We start from the raw sequence: 20,659 nt of genomic DNA on the forward strand, positions 1-20,659 counted from the left end.
TTTTATATTTCTCTAAGGCCCCCACCTATATGGGATGTTGGGATCTAAGTGGGTTCTCCCACATGGGGTTTGGGACATTTTTCCTTTGACCATTTTCCTTTCTAGGTCATTTTATTAGATTTGGATCTAAAATTTATGAATAAATTTTATTTGAAGAACCATCCTATCATTAAATTCGTGTCTCGTTTTTATTATTTCTAAATCTAATTCGCCTGAGTCTAATTCAATTTTTAGTCTGAACTCCGAAGCGTAATTGTCAAATTATTTCAGGTAATATTGTCGTTTTCTTTTTGTTGAAATAGATGCGACTATCTTATTCGACATAAAAAACAACATGAGCTTAACAAGTTGCCAATTTGGGACAAAAAAGTGGTGTAATCTTAGAATACTAGATCTATATTCTTGGTAAGCAACACACATGACACATCTTCCTTTTTTAAGGAACATTTGATTAATCTTGAAAACAAGATTTAGATTCTTTAATGACAATAGGAATTCATCATTTTAAACTAAGGGCCCAAACCCTAGCTCAATTGGATTGGTGTCTCAAATTGCTACTACTGTCGGTTTGATCCCAGCTTACCAACTTTGAAATTTTATGGTATAAAACAATCATGTTATCTCAACCATATAAAATAAAGAAAACAAAGAAGAAATATATTAGACAAATATAAATTATATGTCATATCATGATTGAAATTCACAAAACTGAGATAGGAAAAGAAATATTAGCCCTACTAAAACCACCGAAAAACTATTAAGAGATTCACGTGGAGGTTCAGATGGACGTACATTCCCTATAGAAACATAATCACCTCGTGTGCAATGGCCCGACAATGACCTAATATGTCAAATTTTGGAAAGTTAGATTTGATTGAGTTGATGCATTTTACAACAACTATCATTAACCTATTATAAATAGGTTTTATTTAATTCGATAACACATATAGACTTTTTATTGTCTAAATGACAATAATATTCGTCTTCTTACTACCGTACTACTATTTGACTTCAATGATTTTTCATGCCAGAGTATACACGGGCGCTTATTTTCATTTTTTTTTTTGTTGGGTTTCCTCTGGTTATGGGTTCGAAAAAAAGTTATTATAACCATAATCTTTCTGTAATTTAAACATTCCTTAATAGTAGATTCATAGAAATAATATTTCTTTTGTTGAAACAACTTAAAGAAATAGCATCGATAAACAAAACCTCCAAATGGGAATAACTTGAAATTACATGTTAAGAAAATCAAACTCCACTCTCCCTTTAATTACAAACCCTAGAATTTATTAAAACACAATAACATGCATGCAAATACATAAATATATAGGGTTCTTGATTAACTTCCTTAATTATTCACTTTGTACTTCATTGAAGTAACTAATTAAGCATCTGGGTAGGGCTAAATAGTTGATGATGAACAGGTAAGTATTGGTAAGTTCTTGGTAAAGAAGAATGATTAGCATTAGATATTATCCCATTAAACCCGACCGCAGAAGATCCAGAAGGACTAGTCGATGCAGCTCGTTCCAAAGATTGAACTTGATTTTTCAAGAACTTCACATAATGAATAGCTTCATCTAACATAGAAGCTGTATCCATTTTAGTACCTCCTGGAACTAGTCTTTGAAGAATTCTTATTCTTTCACTTATCCTTTCTCTTCTATGTCTTGCTGCTATACTTTGTGGGTCTTTCGATATCTTCACATTTCGCCTTTTGGGTGGTTTTACTGATTCAGGATCGATATGAATAGGTTGCATCGACGCTATTCGAAAGATCATTTCTCTCATTGCTGCCATTGAGTTTTGCTTGTTTTGATAAGATGGAGAAGAAAGTTCATCTCCATTAGAATTGTTATGAGTTAACCTAGTCATGGCTGCAATATTGGATAATGCAGATGGTAGAACTTGTTGTTCTTGATGATGAAATGATAATGGAGGAGATGGGTTAAGTAATGAAGATGAAGATGAGAGATTTGGGTTGTCAAAATTGTGTTGGGTGGTTAATGAGTTAGTAGTTCCATGATCAGAGAATTGAAGAGATTGTGATTCAGTAAGTTCAGATGGGAGTTTATCCATTTGCATCATCATTATCATCATCTCCATTTGTTCTTCTGTTGCAGACTTTAGAATGTCTACATCCATTAGAGACTTTCTCTCTCTCTTTATCTCTATCTCTCTGTAGAAAGTTGCAGGGGAGAAAAGGAAGGGCAAGTAATGTGGTGACAGAGGGATGGGAAAGGGGGGTAAGGAAAAGAGAGAAGTAGTGGAGCTGTGAGTTTTATCAGACAATGAAACAGAGATGAGAAGAGATGGGAGAAGAAATAGAGTAAGAAGAATAGGAGAAAAGAATAAAGTACATATAGAAGAGATAATCAACTAGCAAATCTAGTAGGAGACCATATATATATATATATATATATATATAATGCATTTGATGTAATATTATTGTATTTCTTTCTTTACATTTTCATCTATTTTATTGCTATAAAGTTGCTGGTCTTTTGTTTTTTTTTTCCCAATTTTACGGTGACAATATTTTCTCTTATTTATTAGTTAATATAGAGGAAGAAAATCCAATACAAAAAGACGGTTAATTACCGTCTAAACACCGCTTACTTTATAAGTTCGAATCTATAGGCCTATTACTCCTCTTATATTTCTTTCACATATAACATGTAGGTATCATTTTCCTCTTCCTATTAGATAAATTATGAGTACAGGCTCTGTGCCGAGAATTCAACTTGTCTTTTCATCATATGTCTACTAATTCCGAGTAGTACTAAGTTGATCGAAATAACAGTTTTAGGTAGCCAATTTTCCTTAATGTGTGGGCTTTCTAGACGAGTATCATGCTCTCGGGCTAACTTTTAAACTCTAATATACAGTGGAGTAAATGAACAAGAAGAATCATAACTTTGCAAGTAGGTTACTATGATATTAATTTTTAAATTAAAAAAAAAATGAAATCTGATACTCACATGCCATGTGTCAGAAGATAACCCTAATTCAGAAGCTTCACCAGACCCCTTTAAATGAGTATTCTTCCCCAACCTGATCTGACTGTATCTGGCTCATCCAATGATAGGAGTAATGACACGTGTACGGAGATTAGATGAGCAGAGGGGGTGGTGGGGGCTACACTATGCATTATTCTAGCTCTCTCTCCCCCGGTGATCATGGTGTACCCTGCAACTTTGGTCTCCTCATCTCTGTAAAGAAAAAACGCATTTCGAGATGAATTTAGATCTCATCGGACTTGCTATTTTCGGGAAGATTCGAAATTTAATCTCTGCACTAGAAAGAGATACATGTCACTATCCAACTATAAGACCCTTATACAATCGAAAGTATAAGTACGGGAATGTAAAAGAACAAGACAAGGAAAGGCAAATTTTGAATCCCAACCTTGATCTTGTGAGATATGAGACATACAAAATTCAGCCAACTACCTGCCTGTTAAATCATACAAGTAAATCTGCAATTTGTCTAACTGATTGTACTGATTTTAATGTTTCGCAGTTAAAAGTAGAATTTTTTAACGAATTAGTAATATAAGGGCACTTGTCGAAAGAAATAAAGACCACATTATGGCTCATAAATCTATAAAACTTATTAGGCTACAAGTACCCAAGTACAATGACATATTTGTGTCTTAGACTCTTCTTGCATACCTGCAGACTTATAGTTCAGGAATGTCCAATGCTTACAAACTTCACTCTGACCAAAGATGGTGTTCCAAAAACAGGAAATTGTGTAAAAATTTATTGTCTGTTTGATTTTTCATCAACATATAACAAATGACAGTCCAAGATCCTTTTTTTACTGCAACAGAGTGAGAATTACAGAGATTAAAAGAGAGAGTTATGATTAGCTAGGTGAGGGTAGGTCTTATGAGTGCAACTATCAGGGGGATCAAGTAACCACCCTATCTTCTCTCTTACTTCCTCTGTCTGCCCATAATGAAAGATTATAAACCATCCTTGCCAACATTAACCCCCTCAACCTTCTTGGGAAGTTTCTCTCCATGGGGACCCTTCTCCAACCAGGCCCTCCCATTTCTATGTCAACTCACTGTTCCTAACTATTAACTGGCAGTTGGCATCTTTACTTTTCACTTTTCAGAAAAGCTCTATTTCATATTTCAATAAATTATCTTTCTAATTTAGCACCAGAGTGGCGATAATGCCATATAAACTTTAGTCTGTAAAAAGATTTCAATTTTGAGATGATGTTATACGCTTACAGCTATATCTTTATCGTATATAACGAAAACCCTAATTTTTTTCTCAAGCAGAATAACCAATGGTGAAACTTAACGCTACCAAAGAGATTATACATACACAATCTTTTTCAGCCGTTCTTGTTGCGGAAGTGTCTGGGCTAGCATTTTCACCGTGTACTAGCTCGTTTATGCAGAAGAGATGTAGATCGGCTTTCATCTTCTTCCATTCCTTAGCCACCTGCAAAGATCTTTTGCTCTCTACCCTTACTAGTTACAATTCTAGTTCTGAAGCAGCAGAAGAACCTCTTGATGAAATACAAGGGCAAAAGAAAAGTTTGAGAAGAAGTACAAAGAAACAAAGATGAACTGCAGTTCACTAAGAAGTTCAAAGAAATGCAAGAGAAAATTTAGTTTGTAAAACATAAACGTAGGCAAACTTAGTTCATATCTACCAATTTTTTGTGTTTCGTTATGTTAATATTTTAAACTAATTAAATTCGATTCTTAAATTGTTTTATCAAATAGTCCTTTGCGTCGACACTCTGAATTAGATCATTTTAGTGGTTAAACTAACGCACTTGGGCTGTTCTCTTGAAAGTTAGTATTACACAGCACTAGACTTCTGTTAACTATTATTAAGGGTGGGCATCCTAAAATGAGGTGAGACGAGTCAAAACCAAGCGCTTCAGATTTGCTCTTGGTATTCTGACATTAAACGACACATTCAAAAGATATCAAAATATCCACCTAAATGTGGGACCGGAGGAAAAGGGCATTAAAAATCTAAAACATGTCAATATATATATATCGATGGTGAAGTAGAAATGTGTAGGGGACCAGGGCTACCACAAAGAATATAGCAAAAGCATGAACGATAAAATCAGTTGGCAAGGAAATACCTAAAGTTTTTTATTTGATTTTCCGTCACATGATTACTGCAGGAGAAAGCATCAAACATTCCAATGATAGGAACCGGGAACCCTGAGAGCAGTAACAGCCGCTCTTGAGGTCATATGATTCGAACGCGACAGAACAGCTCTGAAAGGCTTTAGTTATATTATGGCACCTCGTTTCTTTGATTCAACGCCTTTTTGACGAATGTAGAATGTTGGTGTTTGGCGATTCAAAATACCAATTTCAATAATATAATGAGATGTAATACAACCGTCGTTATTTTGAAATTGTGGGTTTTCCTACTTCTACCGCAGCCGTACTACTAGTTGTAGACGTCTATCCCCAGCCCCATTTTGACAGTTTAAATATCTCAAAACCTTACTACTAGGTGCAAAAAGTAAATAATGAAATTGATCAATCTAAGTAAGATCAAACCTGAAATCAACATGGATATATGAATACGTTTAGGAGTATATATAAGAAAAAAATTAGGGCAAAGTGAAGAGAAGGGGAAAAATTAACCTTGACCAAATAGAGAAGGGAACACCTTGGAGAGGATTTGATGCAGTTGGTTGGAGTATCTCCTCCATTAATTCAAACTTAAAAAACATCGTCGAGAGAGAAAGATTGTATCGGAGACGACAGAGTTCGATAAAAGAAAGTTAAACATTCAGAATTCGATAGAACAGAATATTGTTTTGTAAAACCCTAATAACTCGCCTTTCTAATCAAAACGCCGGGAGACAGAAATGGCGGGAAAAGGAATTAAATATTAATAAATATGGCTAGTATTAAACAGGTAAACAAAAGAGCACCCGTGGCCTAATGGATAAGGCGTCTGACTTCTAATCAGGCGATTGTGGGTTCGATTCCCACCAGGTGTGTTTCTTGTTTATAATTTTTTTATTCACTCATATATGGTTTTTTTTTTTTTTTTCTGCGATTTCATTTTCGAACCAGTGCTACAGTTGTTTACTGTTTTACTTAAAGAGTAGTATTCAAAACTTTTTCTTTTTTTTGTTAAGGAGTTCAAAACTTTGATTCCTTTTCTTTCTTGTTGATTTGATTCTTTGGATTCCTTTTCTAAGAATGATAGAAGAAAAAAATAATCTAAGGGTCTGATTGCCTCAACACACTCCCCCAGTCTCATCACTTCATGTCTCCATAAGAAACGGGAAACAGAAAGCATCTGCACTTTTCTTTAAGACACATCTCTGATCTATCTTCTTGCTTCTTCTTGGCTAAACACTACTTCTTACTAGCAATGGTATCATCACTAAAGCTTATCTTTATCCTTCTCCCCCTCCTTTGTTTCTTCTTCTTCTCTCTTCGTGCCAACGATACAGATGATAAACAGAAGCTACTCACGAGCGAGACTATGATGTGGTCAATGCCGAAGACTTCATCTCTTCTTGTAGACGATGGAGAAGAGTTCATTGGCAGTGGGGATGGTGGTGGTGGTGGTGGAAGGAGGTCACTAGTAGCGTGGAATACAATGCATTACTACATATCATATGGAGTACTATCAGCAAACAGAGTACCATGTCCACCTCGATCGGGAAGATCTTATTACACCAACAACTGTTACACTTCGGCTACACCTGCTCAACCTTACTCCAGAGATTGCTCCAGAATCACTCTTTGCAGAAGATAATAGCAATACAAACTCCCATGGTTCATGCTGATTTAGACCTTTTTTTTTCGTTCTTTTTGGGTACTTTTACAAACATTAGTATTCAACACCATTAAGATCTATTTTATATGACTAATGCAGATGCTAGAATAGAGTAAGGACATCAATCATAAATATAGAGCTCTAAAAGGTCACTCATATTTCTTAAAAACATTTCGTACTCGTTTTCCTTTTCTCATTCCATTGACATCCACCAAGAAAATTACATAATGAAACTAGGAAAACAACTACAAAGTACAAAGTAAGTAGTTGTCACAGCTCGCGTGCTAAAAGCAAAGAAATTAGAAAAAAAAAAAACTCGAGAAAACAATGCAGATAAAATTATCGTGGAAGGGAATAGCGAATTTCCTTTGAATGCAAAATAGCTTAACGATCTCCTCTGTCATTAAGGAAATAGACCGAGGAAGTTCCCATACAACCAAGGTCTGAAGCGATGTAGTTAAAGACGAAATGTCTTTACAAAATTGAGTTTCAGTCTTATCTGTCGTTGAATCTTATCACCGACCTACTGCAGCCACATTCGTGCCTGTTAAATTGGACAAACCAATATAAATTTTAACAACTCGATCATACTTAACGAGAAATTTCTCAGGAATCCCGAAAATTGATTGACTTGAAATAGAGTAAGTAGTTACCTTTTTAATGTGCACAGTCTTGCCATTTCTTCATTGTCCAGAGAGAATTGGATATTGGAAGTAGATTCTTCGTAAGTTCTTATTTTCTTCACTTAACTTAGTTACTATCCTTGATTGGTATTATCATCCACTCTTTATCTCTCTAATGAGAGGTTATAAGTAATAACTTTAGCCAAATCATGAAATTCAGGATCTCAGTTTGTTGCTTCATAGAAGTTGTTGATGTTCTGTTTTAACCTGAAGAATCGATGCCCACAAGAGGCAAAAGCAAATCATCTAACTCTATGAAATCACCTTCTAGAATAGTTGAATTTGTTAGTAGATCATCATCCATGATAAGTCCATCGGATAAATTAACCTGCACATCATTCATCATCAGATTATGAGACAAATGAAATATTTAATCTGGTTTGTATGGAATTTAACGGAAAATTGGGAGAAATCTTACCACTTGATCTGATTGTAGAAAACCCATGGATGACAATAAACCGCCGTCGGAAACTTGCTGGCTTATAGCAACATCATCTGCCTCATGAGTCCCTTTTGATGGAAGTTTCTCAACTTCATTTTCTTTGTCGACCAATATATCTTCATGTGCAATAACTTCGCCAATTCCTAATATCGAAGGTGCATCAAGCTGTTGATAACTGGCGTTAATAGAAGTTTTGTGCAATTTGGCGATGCTTTCTTTTTCATAAGAATGTGAGTCGTTGTCTTCCATTCTTTTTTTGTCAGATTTCAGAAAAACTCGACATACAACATAGGAATCCTGCACATAAAGGACAATCTAAGCTCGAAAGACACCATAAGAGAAATCTTAATATACACTCTGTAGATGGAAACAAGGAGGGAAAAGATGTCAACAAGGTTAGTATGTGGTTAATGGCCAAACCTAGTTAGACCATGATGACATAGTCAACAACTATCATATGCCCCAGAAGCGTTGGCATATCCCATGAATGAAAATGGCGTTTATCGAAAAAGAATTACCAAACAGAAAAAGCCAAATCGTAATAAACAAATTAAGAAATGATTCATCTCCTTCGACATACTTCCTCGACCAAGTAACTTGTTATGAGAGTATCGAAACGGAATTTGGAATTCAAACAAATACTAACTCCATTCCACATTATCAAATCTTTGACCTATTGATACTAAAGTAAGCACTAAGCATAACAAATAGGACTGCTACAAACTAGTAAATTTCTACTCGATTCAGTATTATAACCTAGGGAAACATCTTATGGAAAGAGATCACATTAGCCGGTTGATCCGACAAACTCCCCACCCCAAGACATGAACAAGAAAAATTACAGGTTTACTTGATTATGGTTCCAAACAGATCATGATTAGAACCGACCCTCGAATTCGGTGTGATGAAGATGAACTAAAAGCAACCTAACTAATCCATATGAACTAGTACTAAACCTGCTAACAACTACAGGGAGCTTTGAGCAATCTTGAGTGATAACCAATGTGTTTAACAATGATCAATTACTTAATTAGTCACAAACTACTAATACTACCAATGTGATTACCAAAATTAACAAACTACTACATTCTCGTTCAAATATTCAATACTTCAAAGTGAAATCAAAATTAGTTTCAATCAAAATAAACCCAAAATTTCTTGTTCTTACCTTTTGATGGTCAACTAGGGCATACTCATTCATCATCCAATCAGTCTTATCTGATGAATGTGAAGAATTTCTTTTGTAAAAAACAAAATTCCGTTTAATACCCAGAATTGCTGCTCCTGTTTCAGTTTCATCCATCACATTTCGATTTCTACCCTTCAATTTCCAAAACCCACCTTCAGTTTTCCTTTTGGAATTCTTACTACTACTCATTCCATTCAAAGTGAAAAAATACCAGTGTTTTTTACTCCCGCCATGACCGAATGAAAAAGAAGAAATAATCTCAGATAAATCGTAAGGGTTGTGGTTATATGAATCAATTTCTTGAATCAAATCAAAATCTGAAAGTGGGTTTAAAGATGAAGAAGGGAGGGAAAGATAATTAGGGTTTTTTGATTGTTTGGTCTTGTTGAATAGATAGAAAGATAAGAGTTGTTGTTCTGTTGGGTGGAATAGAATGCCGGGTGCGAATGAAAGTTGGGTTTTCTTCTTCTTCTTCAGATCCTCCATGAATCGAAGAAGAGAGAAATAGAAGAGAGAGAGAAAGAGTAGGGAGAGAGAGAAAATTATTGACTGTATTTATAAGTCTCCCAAGGACAGAAGTTTGAAACGTCAAATAGAAGCTAACTCTGTTTAGTGGTTTGATGATGAAAATCTTGACCTTTTTTTTCTACTTTTATTTCTTTCTCCCAGCCTTAAATTTCTAGGTTTTCTGTTAGAGAAATGGACTAGGATCTAGAAATCGACTACAATCTACGTTAGTCATTATTATATTTCTATATTGAATTTTTGGATGTATGGCCCAAAAAATAGGCCCTAATAGGATTTTTAGTCCTCTCTAATCCCATAAAGGGTATAAAAACCAAAATAATATTACAAATAGATATCTGGTCCATTTGGTTCAATCTAGAGAGAAAACACAAATCTCGAGAATAACTATTAAATATTAATACCTATACTAACCTTTCTTAAATATAAAAACAGTTATAAGATCAAAATCACCAAATATATTTTCCATTTTTATCTCCCTGTTTCTCTCTCCAATCACGTTTTTATATTAAGAAACCGTGATCTTCTCATAATCAGTAAGTTTTCTAACCGAAACCTTATTGTCTCTGCACTCTCTCTTCATCTGATTCGAAAGTAAATCCTCCATTAAATCAGACACCTTGATTCATATTCTTTTGATTTGGTGAAATCAAATCACCATTGTTAATCAGGTAAAACATTAATCAAGTTATTAGTTTTTGTGATTTTGTTTTATTTTATAATAATTGATTATCTCTCTACACCTTAATCTACTGAAAATCTTCCATTAAAGCAAAGAAATTTGTGTTTAATATTCATTAGAGATATTCAAAAACAGTTTCTTAATATTGTTAAACAGGTTAACAATCATCTTCTTAAATGATTCTGTTTCAAATGAATATGAAATTCTTGTCTTTCTCTCTCTAAAAATTTATTGAATGATATATATTTTGATGAGACAATCCTTCATGATTGATTCTTACAAATTCAGTATCGAATTTCTCTCTGTATCATCTAATCAAATCTTCATCATTATTCAGGATTTTCTCTCTCTAAGATTCATAACCGATTTTATTATGTTAATGTTAAATCCGTCTTTACTGAAAATAATGCGATTAAGAAGTGTTTGTATCTATGTATTTTGTTACTTTTTAGTAGTTTTAGGTTACAGATTTTTAGATCATTTCTTCAAATCTTCATCAAGGTTTCCGTACAATTTTTGATGCAGAGAAGATCTCGTAAGATTTGTTATAACTGAATGCAAACGATATATAATTTAACATAAATTACGGATCGTTTACAATAAATTACATATCATTTTTTATCCAGAGTAGATCTAGTACGATTTGGTTGTAACAGAATGTAAACGATATATAATTTACACGACATTACATGATGTTTACTGAACATAACACATACATAACGCAGACGTCTTTTGTACAATGTTTTTATAACAGAATGTAAAATATATGTATTTTGTTACAAATTATACATACTTTATAAATAATATCAAAAACATCTTATAAATCTGCATAAATTAAATATAATTTATTCAACATTACGCGTACTTTTTTCACAAAACAGTTGCCGTTTATAGTACAATAAATGTTCCAAAAATTATATGTAATTTATTGCACATTATACATATTTTTTCACATAACAGTGACCTTGTGATTCGAACTAACGTTATGTTTGTCTCCTAACACATTATGAAGTTTAACAAACAGTATGCATAATTTATTCCATTATACATGTCGTTTCTAGTAAATTGTTTGTTTTGTTAACAAATGTATATGTTTTCTTTTTGCAGTTTTGTTGTTACTTATGGAATTTGCTACTGAAGTTGGTCATTTGTTTCCTGGTGGTGCAAAATCATTTGGATATGCTCTTCGACAATATAGTGTAAATGTTGTTTGTCCTGCTCAAGACTACATATGCTCTTCGACAATATAGTGTAAACGATTTTTTGGTAACAGAATGTAAACGATGTGTAATGTAAAAGAAATTATGTGTTATGTAATAGAAATTATGTGTAATTTACTGAACAAGACCCAAATACATTTGATAAATTACGTTGTATACTTGACTAATGATGGTTTATTCGTCATAAATAATACATAATTTACGTATTTGTTTCATAATTTGTATTCGATTCGATTTGAATTTATGTATGAGTAAAAACGAAAACAAATGCTACTTTAATGTTCCCAGAAAAATATACTATTTCCAAAACTGAAAGTTAAATGAGAGAAAGTGATATATATGTTTTGTATATTAACCCCCAAATCATGCTAAATTGATCCTAGATTGATTCAGATAATAGAAAAGAGAAAATTTGATTTCCAAATCTGTTTAGAGGAGAGAGAAATTATGATTTGTTTCTATCTTTTTTTTTTCTAATAAATCTCCATATTTTTGGCTAATAAATCTCCATATTAAATCTGTAAAGAAGAGAGAGAAAATTGATTTGGGAAAGTTTAGATTTTGTTTCTAAACAGATTATAGAAGAGAGAGAAATTTTCGTGAGAATCTAACCGTTTTTTCCTAAATTTATCCTAAAATCAAGGTACATTAAACCGCTTAAAATTTTTGTGCGGCCCCACACATTAAAATCCCGTGAAAAACGACTGAGACATGGAAGGAATTATGTAATATATATTAAGGGTTTTTAGTCCCAAGAGCAAAAGGACTAAAAATCCATTTTTGGGGAAGATTGGACCCTAAACCCTTTTTGAACATTATTTTGGGCCATATACCCACGGACCCGGATTATAACCTAATAAAACAACAATGATGATAGGGGGACTCCCTGGACATACTCTCCCCTCACAATGACAAGGTCATTTTGGTCTTTTCACAATTTTATCAGATTGAAAAGACTAAAACGACCTTGTCTTGTTAGCGGGAGTACATTTGGGAGTATGTTTGAGGGAGTCCTCCATTCATTTTCCATAAAACATTTTGGTTTTGAAAATTTATTTCTTCTATGAACAAAAGATGATTGTTTACCTGATCACAAGTTTGATATTATGTTACTAGTCAGACTTAGACAATCTCGAATTAGAGAGATGTAAACTAAATTTATGTTATACCTGTAGTCAAACATAAACAGTAGAAATTTAGAGAAAGACGTACTTATTTGTAGCTCAAAATGGTGTTTGTATACGCATAGTTGTAGTCTTGTAGATGCAAAGACGGATATGGCACCATGGTAATGCTGAATCCAAATTAGAGATACAAAATACAATTTGAGGAGAAGCTTCAAAGGCGTCCTTTTATAGCACCAAACTTTGGCAGTCCTCAATAGTCTGTTCGATCTTTGTTGAAATACGATACTTGAAAAATTATTAGGCTAAATGTATTGTTGTTCAAAGTGTCAGAAAAAAAAAAAGTGTTTAGTGAAGCAGAAAACCGTTACCATAAATCTATATTGTTTAAGGGATTGAACCCAAAGAAATATGTCTAAGGTGCCCTCACATCTTTCAGCAAAATATGACTTTTACGGTGGAATTAATAACCTCTTTTGAAATTAATACAAAAGGGACGTAAAATATGTATTTTACACATTTATTCTGCAAATGAATTAGGGATACAGGAAATGGGAAGTTATCGAGCTTCGTTTTTATGTAGCTTGATGTCTATTGAAATCACGAAACAAATGCATCTTCAAGTATGTTATACCAAACTTTTGTCTAATTAATATTAAAGGAAGCTATTACGTTACAAAAGGAGTACTCAGGTTATCTCCTGTATACTTAACACACAACCTTCGAAGCAATGAGTCATAGCTTCTATTGGTTTCCACATGGAGAAATAGAATTTAAGCCAAATTGCCATGCAGTGTTTGCTGTTGGAAGGGTGTCGGCAGCAGTGTGCCAGAATGCGAAAGGGAAATTCGTTACAGTTTTTGTCAGAAATGCTCCCTCTCGGCAACAGTTGAAACGTAAGCTCAAGCAGTTAAGTTAGCCAGTGATAGGATACCAGAATATGTGTATACAATTGAAGGAGATTCACAAACGGTCATAAGTGCTTGTTTGAAGAATTTAGCAAAAATTCCTTGGCGAATTCGAACTACCACATAAGAGAAAGGAAAAACTTCGGGATATCAAGTTCAATCATTGTGATAGGAGTGCAACCTCTGTAGCCAACTTATTGGCGAATTAATTCAAATTTAGAGAAGACTTTGGAGATCTATGAATCTCCTCATTGTCTTGTAAGCCAGTTAGCGGCAGTTGTAGCTAACATGTTTTCTTGTTCAAGTAGCTAATAAATTTAGACATCTGTCTCGTTTCATCAAAAATAAATTCCTACCTGAGACTGTCAAATAAAAGTGAAATACACAACCTGCAACTCAAATATTCGGACAAATTTCTATAAACATTGCACCAACATGTACCACTTCTAAACTACATAAAGGTTATATTGACTTGATTGCTTATACGAGACCGATAGGCTTGAGCACCACCTTCCTCCCCACCAGCACCACCTTAACACCAGCAATGCCTTCATCACCACCTGCACCAACATTGTCTCTACAGATATTATACTGTGGAGGTAATTGAGGTAGTGCTGGTGGTAATGAATGTAATGTTGGTGGTTATGAAGGTGGTGCTGGTGGTGAGAGTGGCACTGAAGGTGGTGCTGATGGTAAGTGAAGGTAGTGTTGGTGGTGATGAAAGAATCACCTTTCCCACCTTAATCAATAGGTAAGACACCCACTAGCCCGCAAAATAAAGCTTATCCTACTTCTTACTTCTCTTTTCCTTCTAGAAGTACAAATTAACAGACAACGCGAACAAACTTGTCTGAGAAAACAATATTTAGATTATTCAAAACATTCCTGAAAGACTTGGCCAGTTCAACTCTCTTTGCCCTTTTGTAGTTTTATTTGATCAAGGAAAAGAATTTACAAAATAAGATTTTCGAAGAGCAAATGAACTTTCTAACACCATGGTCACAAACAAATTATAAAATCATTGTGTTATTCTCTTTCACGAAAGCATGTTTTAATTCAACTTGAATTGTTGTGATTGTTGTTTTTTTTCTTTAAAAATCTCAGTGAATCAAAATAATGAAAACATATTTGTAATTGTGACGCAGCGAAAATTCCGAAAAAGAATTAGATCTTCGTCTAAAACTTATAAACCAAAAAATTAAAAAACTTTTAGATCTCCGTCTTAAGACTTATAAAACCTGAAACTAACAAGATTTTACTAAATACTAACTGAATTTTTATTGATTAAACTGGATGAATAAAACAACTCCTAACCCCCCCCCCCTACATAACCTTTAGGGTTTCCTTAACCTTGTCAAACTCATAACAACTTCTAAAAAATAAAATACTAGTTTCCTGAAAATTATAGAACTACTAAAATAACTAGATTATTAAGATATCTAAGATTCTCGAGTTTTTTTCCTGAAAATCTCCCTGCATCAAATTGTTATAGCTCAAGGTCCATTTTATTTTAATTATTCATACCAAAGAAAGATCTTCGATCCTCCAAGAGATTGGAGATACTGAAAACACAAAAAGATAGAGAATGCTAATCTACCAAAGGTGAAACTGTGACAAACTCCATGAACTCAACATCATTCTCCATTGCCTTCAGTATCTCTAAAAGATAGCAAACTTCGATATCAATACTTTCATCAACTGCGCCAGGAGACAATGTAGTCGTCCCATTGTACTTGTCCGACATCCCCGTTTTCACCGCTACAGGCCGTCCCCAACCGAAATCATTCCCATACATGTTGAACCTGGGAGAAACCCTAGCAGTCAATGAGTTACCTATCTCATTATCACCAGGATTTATCAAATGAGGGTTCCCCATAAACCATTCTAAAAAAACTCTAATTGATGCATCATTATGGGACATAACCAATTTGTTCAATAATAATGATCCACAACCAAGTCCATTTTCTAGCAACTCACCCACCTTAGCCCTTGCAAACTCGAAACCAATCGAGTTGCCAAAGTACTCTTCGGGCAATGTCGGATTCAGCCTTGACCTATCCCCCATTAGTAACATACAGTGAGTTTCTTCATCTGTCTCAGAATAATGGGTGGTGATAAGCCCAAAATGGGTGTATACCCCGCCAGTATAGGGAGTCAAGTGTAACATCTAGATGTTTGAGTTATAAATTTGCGAAATAACCCAACCCAAATTCAATCGACCAAACAAAAACACAACAAAGCAAGCAACAAAATTTATATCCAATACAGATTAAATTGATATTGAATTGAAGCCCCAAAATGAAAGATGACTCAAATTCTATTTAATTTAAAAGTAACTTAATAGGATTTCCACATAAAAGGAATCAACTTTCCCCCAAAATCCCACAAAATGATAATCAAAATCTCCCAAAAACATTCATACCTAACAGATAAACTATTCGAAAGGTAAAGAAATAACAGTAATCCATAAAAACAAAAGAAACAAAAAAGACCTCTTTTGATTTCGTCTTCTTTTAACGGTAAGATTTCTGGAAACGAGAACGAGCTCCACGACCACCAAACTTCTTTGGTTCACATCGTCTAGGATCAGCAACAAGTAAAGTTCGATCATACCTAACAAGAATATCTTTGATTTCCTTCTTTGATTGTTCATCAACGTATTTCTGATAGTAAGCAACTAAAGCTTTAGCTATGCTTTGACGAATAGCATAGATCTGAGAAGTGTGACCACCACCTTTAACCCTAATTCTCATGTCTACACCAGCAAAACGATGACGACCTAGAAGAAGAATCGGTTCGTATGCTTTGAATCGGAGGATCTCTGGTTCGATAAGTTCGATTGGACATCCATTGATCTTGATTAAACCTCTACCTCTCTTGCAGTGAGTTACAGCTACTGCTGTTTTTTTACGTCCGAAACATTGAACCGATTCAACGCCCGCCATGATTTCTCTCTACTCCCCTCCTTCCTTCCTTCAAACCCCTGATTCTAGACAGAGAAACAAATTATGCGAAAATGGAATCAAAAGAGTTCTGCATTTTTTAGTTGGATATATATATATAAGTCCATCTAGGGTTTTGGTGGAGAACAATACAGGGAGCGCTTGAATCTGATTTTTCTCTGGTTAAACGCACACCTTGCCCGATATGGTTTACTGGGCCAAACTCTGCTTATAAATGCACTTAGAATTTCTTGGGCACCCTCAATCTTCTCATTTTTCATTGGTTAATTTCAATTGGGCCCTCAATTTGTGAAAACTTTCGAACTCCACCTCATATTTGCCAGACCATTACCCCATCAGTCAATAATTTTTTTCATTTTTTTTTTCCGGTTATTTCCAAGGGTCTCTTTTTGTCCTTTCTCTTTCTTATCACCGGAAAGGGTGTCCGAAAATATCTCCCACAACAAATCTCAACACAACTTAAAAATAAAATCGTCTCTATCTCTAAGTTTCTCTAACACCACCATTATCATCTCTCACTCTCTCCTTATCTCAAACGTAAAGTGGGCGGACTTCACAATATAAATGTCTTAGAAGTTAATAAAAGTTACATTTGTACTTATAATTACATCAGACAATACAAAATAGTAATTATCGTCAGGAACCGGCTACGCTATATCTCGGATTTGTTCTTTTCAGAAGAAAAAAATGATGATGTATGGACCGATAAGTTGAGGTGACGCTAAAATAACGATTTTCATGATCAGTCTAATAATACATGTAGGTATGATGTGTCTGATCACACCTCAACACAACTTGACACGACATTGCCAACAACCCTTGGTTGGAGTGGTAAGAGGTATAATCTTCCTCCTAGAGTTCAAGGGTTCGAGGCAAACGCTGAACAATTCAAAAAAAAAAAAAAAATCTTGACACGACATAACGTTTAGTATACCAATGGTCGACATCACACCTTAGCCACCACAAACACAAACTTGAGGGTAATGATAGAAATTGGAGTTTTCATGATACAAGTCAATCGTGACGTCCCATTTGGTTACACCAATACACCATCAATGTTTGACTACCTACACGAAAATAATAGATGGCGTGCTTTAAATTTCTTTCTTTATTCTCATCAACGTTTCCCTATTTTAACCCATTCATTTCTTTTTCTACAGAATATTTTCTCATCATTCCCTTTCTTCCCCAAACTCTCTCTCTCTCTCTCTCTCTCTCTCTCTCTCTCTCTCTCTCTCTCTCTTTCATTCACAGAAGATATGGAAGAAGAAGAACCAGTTACACCAGCAGGAAGATTATTCCTCCGAGAAGATTCATATCAAGTGATAAACTGTGCAGTGGGTCTTAAAAACAGAATCAACATCGACTCCATTAAAGATGAAATCAACAACTCAATCATTCTTCAACACCCAAGATTTCAAAGTATATTAGTCAAAGACAATCAAGGAAAAGAACACTGGAAAAAAACCCAAGTTAACTTAGACAACCACATCATAATCATAAAACCCAATTCCTCTGCTGATTTCAGTTTGAATAATTATTTAGCAGATCTTTCAGTTTCATCACCACTTAGTATTGATAAACCTTTATGGGAATTTCATTTACTAATGGATTATAATTATGTAGTATTAAGAGTTCATCATGCTTTGGGTGATGGGATTTCTTTGATGTCATTGATTCTTGCTGTTTGTAGGAAAGTTGATTATCCTAATCAATTACCCATTATTCCTTCTTCAACTTCGTCATCGTCTACCAACAACATCATCGAAAATAAGTGGCTTAAATTAGTGATGGTAATTTGGTATAGTTTGATTTTTGGGATAGAATTGTTGGTTAGAATTTTGTGGTTGAAAGATTCAAAAACAGAGATAAGTGGTGGTGAAGGAGTTGAGAATTGGCCTAGAAAATTAGCTACTGCAAAATTTAACTTGGATCATATGAAGTTGGTTAAGAAGGCTATACCTCATGGGGTACATTTTTCTCTTCTTTTTCTACTCAACTTTTTTTTTTTGTTACTCCTAATTTTAATGCCCGAAAACAGGGGCGAACTCTAAGGTAGACGGCTTGAATTCAACCCTTTATCTGTCTCTAGGAAACAGTGTAAAATTCGGCCGTCTAAATCGGTTCTGCCTTTTTCTCAAACATTATACTGTAAATTTATTATAGTAGCGAATACTTTTTACATGAATGTCTGTATGATTTTTACCATTATTCAAAAATTATTTTTATCGTTTGTATTTTAGTTTTGTGGACTGAATTTTATAAAAATAAGTTTATTTGTGGCTCATTAATTATTGAGGTAGAAGAAAACAAAAGGTCTATTAAGAAGTAATAGAATAGGTTTGTACCGATATGTTTTGTACCACTCCTTAAGGAAAGAATCTAATGCTTTCCCTTTCAATCCTTCACCCTAGTTGAGTGTTGTCTAGTTACTTCAAGAAAATGATAAGGCTTTAGTCATTTGTTAGTCTGCAACGTTAGAGTCGTTGTGTACACTTACACCTTCAAAAAACAATGTGGGTTCGAGTATTGGAACGGGTCAGGTTCAGCCAACAACCCCCGAACCCAAAACCTCAAGTAAGGGTGTAGCTTTGTAAGATTATACCCAAGTAAAGTTGCTTTGCTAATGAAACATGCCTACAAATGTAACATATATATCACATGGTTTTTATCAACTAATGAATGTTTTCGAAATGCAGACTATCAATGATGTTCTATTTGGAGTGATTTCGTGTGGACTATCACGATACTTAGATCATCGCTCAAGTTCAAGTACTTTTACTTACACTATAATTAACATTTCAATTATATATCATATCTAATAATCTTAATGTGATTAGTTTTCAATCATATTTGCTAGAACAACAAGAGGGTCTTCGAATAACAGGATTAGCAATGGTTAACACAAGGAAACAACCTGGATTACAGGTTCAATTTCTAACTTTTCAAACTCAGCCTTTTCTTGGGTATGTTATGACTAATGGGTTATATTGTTCTATTCATGGAGCAGGACCTGTCGAAATTGATGAAGAACAAGTCCATGTCAAGTTGGTGGGGAAACAAATTTGGGTTCATGTTATTTCCTATTTATCATCGTAAAAAAGTCGATAATCCACTACAATACGTGAAGAGTGCTAAAGCTATGCTTGATAAGAAAAAGCTTTCGTTAGAAGCTCATATTTCTTACAGGATTGGAGCTATAGTAATGTCGATTTTAGGTCCAAGGGTAAAGACTGAATCAAATCTGTCAAAATTTAACCTAACAAATGAAACATATCTTTGTGTTAACCATTATTTTCGGGTTTTTGTTTTCGTGTAGTTTGCAGCACTACTCAATTACAGAATTATTTGTAATTCAACATTCACGATATCAAACGTAGTTGGTCCACAAGAAGAGATTATGTTTGCAGGAAATCCAATAACTTCACTTAGAGTGACTTCAACTAGCTTAGCTCACGTAAGTTTCTTTTCATTGATCTTGTTTTTTTTTTCGGTGTTCAAGATGCGTTCATGCTGATTTTCTTTTTTGTTTTTCTCTTTGTGTTGCGATTTTGTTATTAGCACAGGCATTGACGATGCATATGGTGAGTTACGCTGGAAAAGCAGAAATGCAAATTCTTGTGGCAAAAGATGTAATACCCGATCCTGAATTCCTCGCTAAGTGTTTTGAAGATGCACTGCTTGAAATGAAGGATGTTGCTACGAACTAAGAGCTAAGTTGCCTGTAATAATTCATGCCGATAAAATGAGATTAGATTCATATAAAACAGTATGGAAAATAAACAAAAATCGCCTAAAATAGGATAGCAATATTTTGTCAATGTGTTTACATGTTTAAATACATAAGAAGTTTTGTTGCTTACAAGTTATAGACTCAGTAAATTCTTGCAGCACTTCCAATTTGAAAGGCACGGTTATTGCTTAACGCATGAACTGCCAAGGCCCAAAGCAGCTAAAGCTGTTGGTTTAGAAAATTAGAATTCCGGCTAATGCAAAAGACATTTCTCAGGCCAAAAAATGGGTCTAAAGTGCTAATTGAGATACTTTTTCCTAACGACACTATTGAGATCCTTCCAATAGGCGTTTAATGCAAGAATCTGAAAACTTAAAGTGTCATTTTCTAGAT

The 20,659-nt window shown here is 34.3% G+C and overlaps 5 protein-coding genes and 1 non-coding gene across 9 annotated transcripts; 2 read left to right on the top strand and 4 right to left on the bottom strand.

The window, feature by feature from the left end:
• Positions 1 to 1,150: 1,150 nt before the first annotated feature.
• Positions 1,151 to 5,860, bottom strand: LOC147570440 (uncharacterized). Of its 3 annotated transcripts, XM_086657002.1 has the most exons (5): positions 5,645 to 5,860; positions 5,128 to 5,209; positions 4,347 to 4,533; positions 3,412 to 3,455; positions 1,151 to 3,215 (listed from the first exon to the last, which is right to left on the bottom strand). In XM_086657002.1, the coding sequence occupies exon 5, from the start codon at positions 2,146 to 2,148 to the stop codon at positions 1,384 to 1,386; it is 765 nt and encodes a 254-aa protein (XP_086513128.1). In that variant the 5' UTR covers positions 2,149 to 3,215; positions 3,412 to 3,455; positions 4,347 to 4,533; positions 5,128 to 5,209; positions 5,645 to 5,860; the 3' UTR covers positions 1,151 to 1,383. The 3 variants fall into 3 exon arrangements, with proteins under 3 accessions (XP_086513128.1, XP_086513129.1, XP_086513130.1); XM_086657003.1 differs by lacking the exon at positions 5,128 to 5,209 and having other exon boundaries at positions 5,645 to 5,804; XM_086657004.1 differs by lacking the exons at positions 3,412 to 3,455; positions 4,347 to 4,533; positions 5,128 to 5,209; positions 5,645 to 5,860 and having other exon boundaries at positions 1,151 to 2,275; positions 2,985 to 3,215.
• Positions 5,861 to 5,933: 73 nt separating this feature from the next.
• Positions 5,934 to 6,006, top strand: TRNAR-UCU (transfer RNA arginine (anticodon UCU)). The gene has a single exon. It is a non-coding gene; the product is annotated as a tRNA-Arg (tRNA).
• A 919-nt stretch (positions 6,007 to 6,925) lies between these two features.
• On the bottom strand, positions 6,926 to 9,842 carry LOC147570442 (uncharacterized). Its single transcript, XM_086657005.1, has 4 exons — positions 9,091 to 9,842; positions 7,899 to 8,219; positions 7,451 to 7,808; positions 6,926 to 7,341 (listed from the first exon to the last, which is right to left on the bottom strand). Exons 1-3 carry the CDS (start codon positions 9,595 to 9,597, stop codon positions 7,683 to 7,685), a joined length of 954 nt encoding a protein of 317 aa, XP_086513131.1. The 5' UTR covers positions 9,598 to 9,842; the 3' UTR covers positions 6,926 to 7,341; positions 7,451 to 7,682.
• Positions 9,843 to 15,158: 5,316 nt separating this feature from the next.
• Positions 15,159 to 15,635, bottom strand: LOC147570443 (uncharacterized). The gene has a single exon (XM_086664527.1). It carries the CDS (start codon positions 15,633 to 15,635, stop codon positions 15,159 to 15,161), a length of 477 nt encoding a protein of 158 aa, XP_086520653.1.
• Positions 15,636 to 15,869: 234 nt separating this feature from the next.
• Positions 15,870 to 16,607, bottom strand: LOC147570444 (small ribosomal subunit protein uS9-like). The gene has a single exon (XM_086657006.1). It carries the CDS (start codon positions 16,513 to 16,515, stop codon positions 16,084 to 16,086), a length of 432 nt encoding a protein of 143 aa, XP_086513132.1. The 5' UTR covers positions 16,516 to 16,607; the 3' UTR covers positions 15,870 to 16,083.
• Positions 16,608 to 17,559: 952 nt separating this feature from the next.
• LOC147570445 (wax ester synthase/diacylglycerol acyltransferase 5-like) lies at positions 17,560 to 20,334 on the top strand. 2 transcript variants are annotated; one of them, XM_086657011.1, is made up of 6 exons: positions 17,560 to 18,503; positions 19,233 to 19,305; positions 19,394 to 19,461; positions 19,544 to 19,759; positions 19,853 to 19,990; positions 20,100 to 20,334. In XM_086657011.1, the coding sequence occupies exons 1-6, from the start codon at positions 17,589 to 17,591 to the stop codon at positions 20,241 to 20,243; spliced, it is 1,554 nt and encodes a 517-aa protein (XP_086513137.1). In that variant the 5' UTR covers positions 17,560 to 17,588; the 3' UTR covers positions 20,244 to 20,334. The 2 variants fall into 2 exon arrangements, with proteins under 2 accessions (XP_086513137.1, XP_086513138.1); XM_086657012.1 differs by lacking the exon at positions 17,560 to 18,503 and adding an exon at positions 18,955 to 19,110.
• Positions 20,335 to 20,659: the final 325 nt, after the last annotated feature.

The sequence above is a fragment of the Eschscholzia californica genome, unplaced genomic scaffold (genome assembly GCF_041429995.1).
Source record: "Eschscholzia californica isolate CP2 unplaced genomic scaffold, dmEscCali1.0.p SCAF_1, whole genome shotgun sequence".
Lineage (NCBI taxonomy): Eukaryota > Viridiplantae > Streptophyta > Magnoliopsida > Ranunculales > Papaveraceae > Eschscholzia > Eschscholzia californica.

Excerpts from the sequence above, each read along its gene's own strand:
- LOC147570445 (XM_086657011.1), top strand. The coding sequence starts at position 17,589 with ATGTTTGACTACCTACACGAAAATAATAGATGGCGTGCTTTAAATTTC. Across the intron at positions 19,306-19,393 it reads AGATCATCGCTCAAGTTCAA|AACAACAAGAGGGTCTTCGA; the intron begins GTACTTTTACTT and ends CATATTTGCTAG. Across the intron at positions 19,462-19,543 it reads GGAAACAACCTGGATTACAG|GACCTGTCGAAATTGATGAA; the intron begins GTTCAATTTCTA and ends TTCATGGAGCAG.
- LOC147570440 (XM_086657002.1), bottom strand. The coding sequence starts at position 2,148 with ATGGATGTAGACATTCTAAAGTCTGCAACAGAAGAACAAATGGAGATG.
- LOC147570443 (XM_086664527.1), bottom strand. The coding sequence starts at position 15,635 with ATGGGGGATAGGTCAAGGCTGAATCCGACATTGCCCGAAGAGTACTTT.
- LOC147570444 (XM_086657006.1), bottom strand. The coding sequence starts at position 16,515 with ATGGCGGGCGTTGAATCGGTTCAATGTTTCGGACGTAAAAAAACAGCA.
- LOC147570442 (XM_086657005.1), bottom strand. The coding sequence starts at position 9,597 with ATGGAGGATCTGAAGAAGAAGAAGAAAACCCAACTTTCATTCGCACCC. Across the intron at positions 8,220-9,090 it reads CCCTAGTTGACCATCAAAAG|GATTCCTATGTTGTATGTCG; the intron begins GTAAGAACAAGA and ends CTTTATGTGCAG. Across the intron at positions 7,809-7,898 it reads TTCTACAATCAGATCAAGTG|GTTAATTTATCCGATGGACT; the intron begins GTAAGATTTCTC and ends AATGATGTGCAG.